Source organism: Nanorana parkeri, unplaced genomic scaffold (genome assembly GCF_000935625.1).
Source record: "Nanorana parkeri isolate BGI_ZX_2015 unplaced genomic scaffold, ASM93562v1 scaffold719, whole genome shotgun sequence".
NCBI lineage: Eukaryota > Metazoa > Chordata > Amphibia > Anura > Dicroglossidae > Nanorana > Nanorana parkeri.
Window position 1 is genome coordinate 639427 of NW_017306987.1, and position 780 is coordinate 640206.

The 780-nt window shown below is 47.2% G+C and overlaps 1 protein-coding gene across 1 annotated transcript in view; it reads left to right on the forward strand.

Annotated features, from left to right (window-relative positions):
- Nucleotides 1–334: 334 nt before the first annotated feature.
- LHX3 (LIM homeobox 3) overlaps nucleotides 335–780 on the forward strand; it is a 9510-nt gene continuing 9064 nt past the window's right edge. The window contains exon 1 of the mRNA XM_018564070.1: nucleotides 335–437. Coding sequence (XP_018419572.1) covers nucleotides 335–437 — 103 coding nt within the window. The remainder of the gene's footprint in view (nucleotides 438–780) is intronic.

Below are 780 nucleotides of genomic sequence, written 5' to 3' on the forward strand. Positions count from 1 at the left end.
TGTCCCTTTCTGTGAATCGAATAATTAGCTCCATTTCCCCAAGGGGTGAGTGTCAGCTCTTGGATCAGTGAAGGGCCCTGATGGGCTCCTGACAATCAATGACTCTCAGGTATATACAGTATAGATATATGTTCCGCTGGTCTCGCATAGCTCCGCAGCTCCCCCTGGTGTCCGAACAGCGCACAGCACCCCGCAGAGCTCGCCTGGCTCCACTCTCCCTCAAGCTTGAGGTGGAGTAGCAGCGTTTGGAGACCCCGGGGCGCTGTGGGGGTCTTTCCTGGGTTGGGGTGCCGTTACAGGAAGGGGGGCCGCAGGACTGGGGAAGGAATGCACCATGGATCCGGCTATAAAGGATCTGACAGGCAGCAAGGAGCCTTCAGCCCCCAGCACTGACATGTTACTGGCTCTGCTGGCTCACAATGACGAGCTGAGGAAAGGTAAGTGCTCCTCCCGGGTACCTACCTCCGCTATTACAATATCACGTATCATTGTAAGCACTCTTCCTTATAATAAATACATGCTGGTTATAATCATCCCTACAGATACACTACTATAATATTAATTATGTAGCGCTAATTATTGCTATTATAACCTTCTTTATATTACATATTGTACTTCTGAATAAGCATTACTACATGCTATCATCTATGTATCATACATCTGTCATGACAGCATTAGCAGCGCACTCTAATAATATTCTATACGTGTAATATGATATATACACAGCTCTGCCCATTATAAGAATGAAGATGTTAAAATCACTCCTCTGCTCCCTGCGGT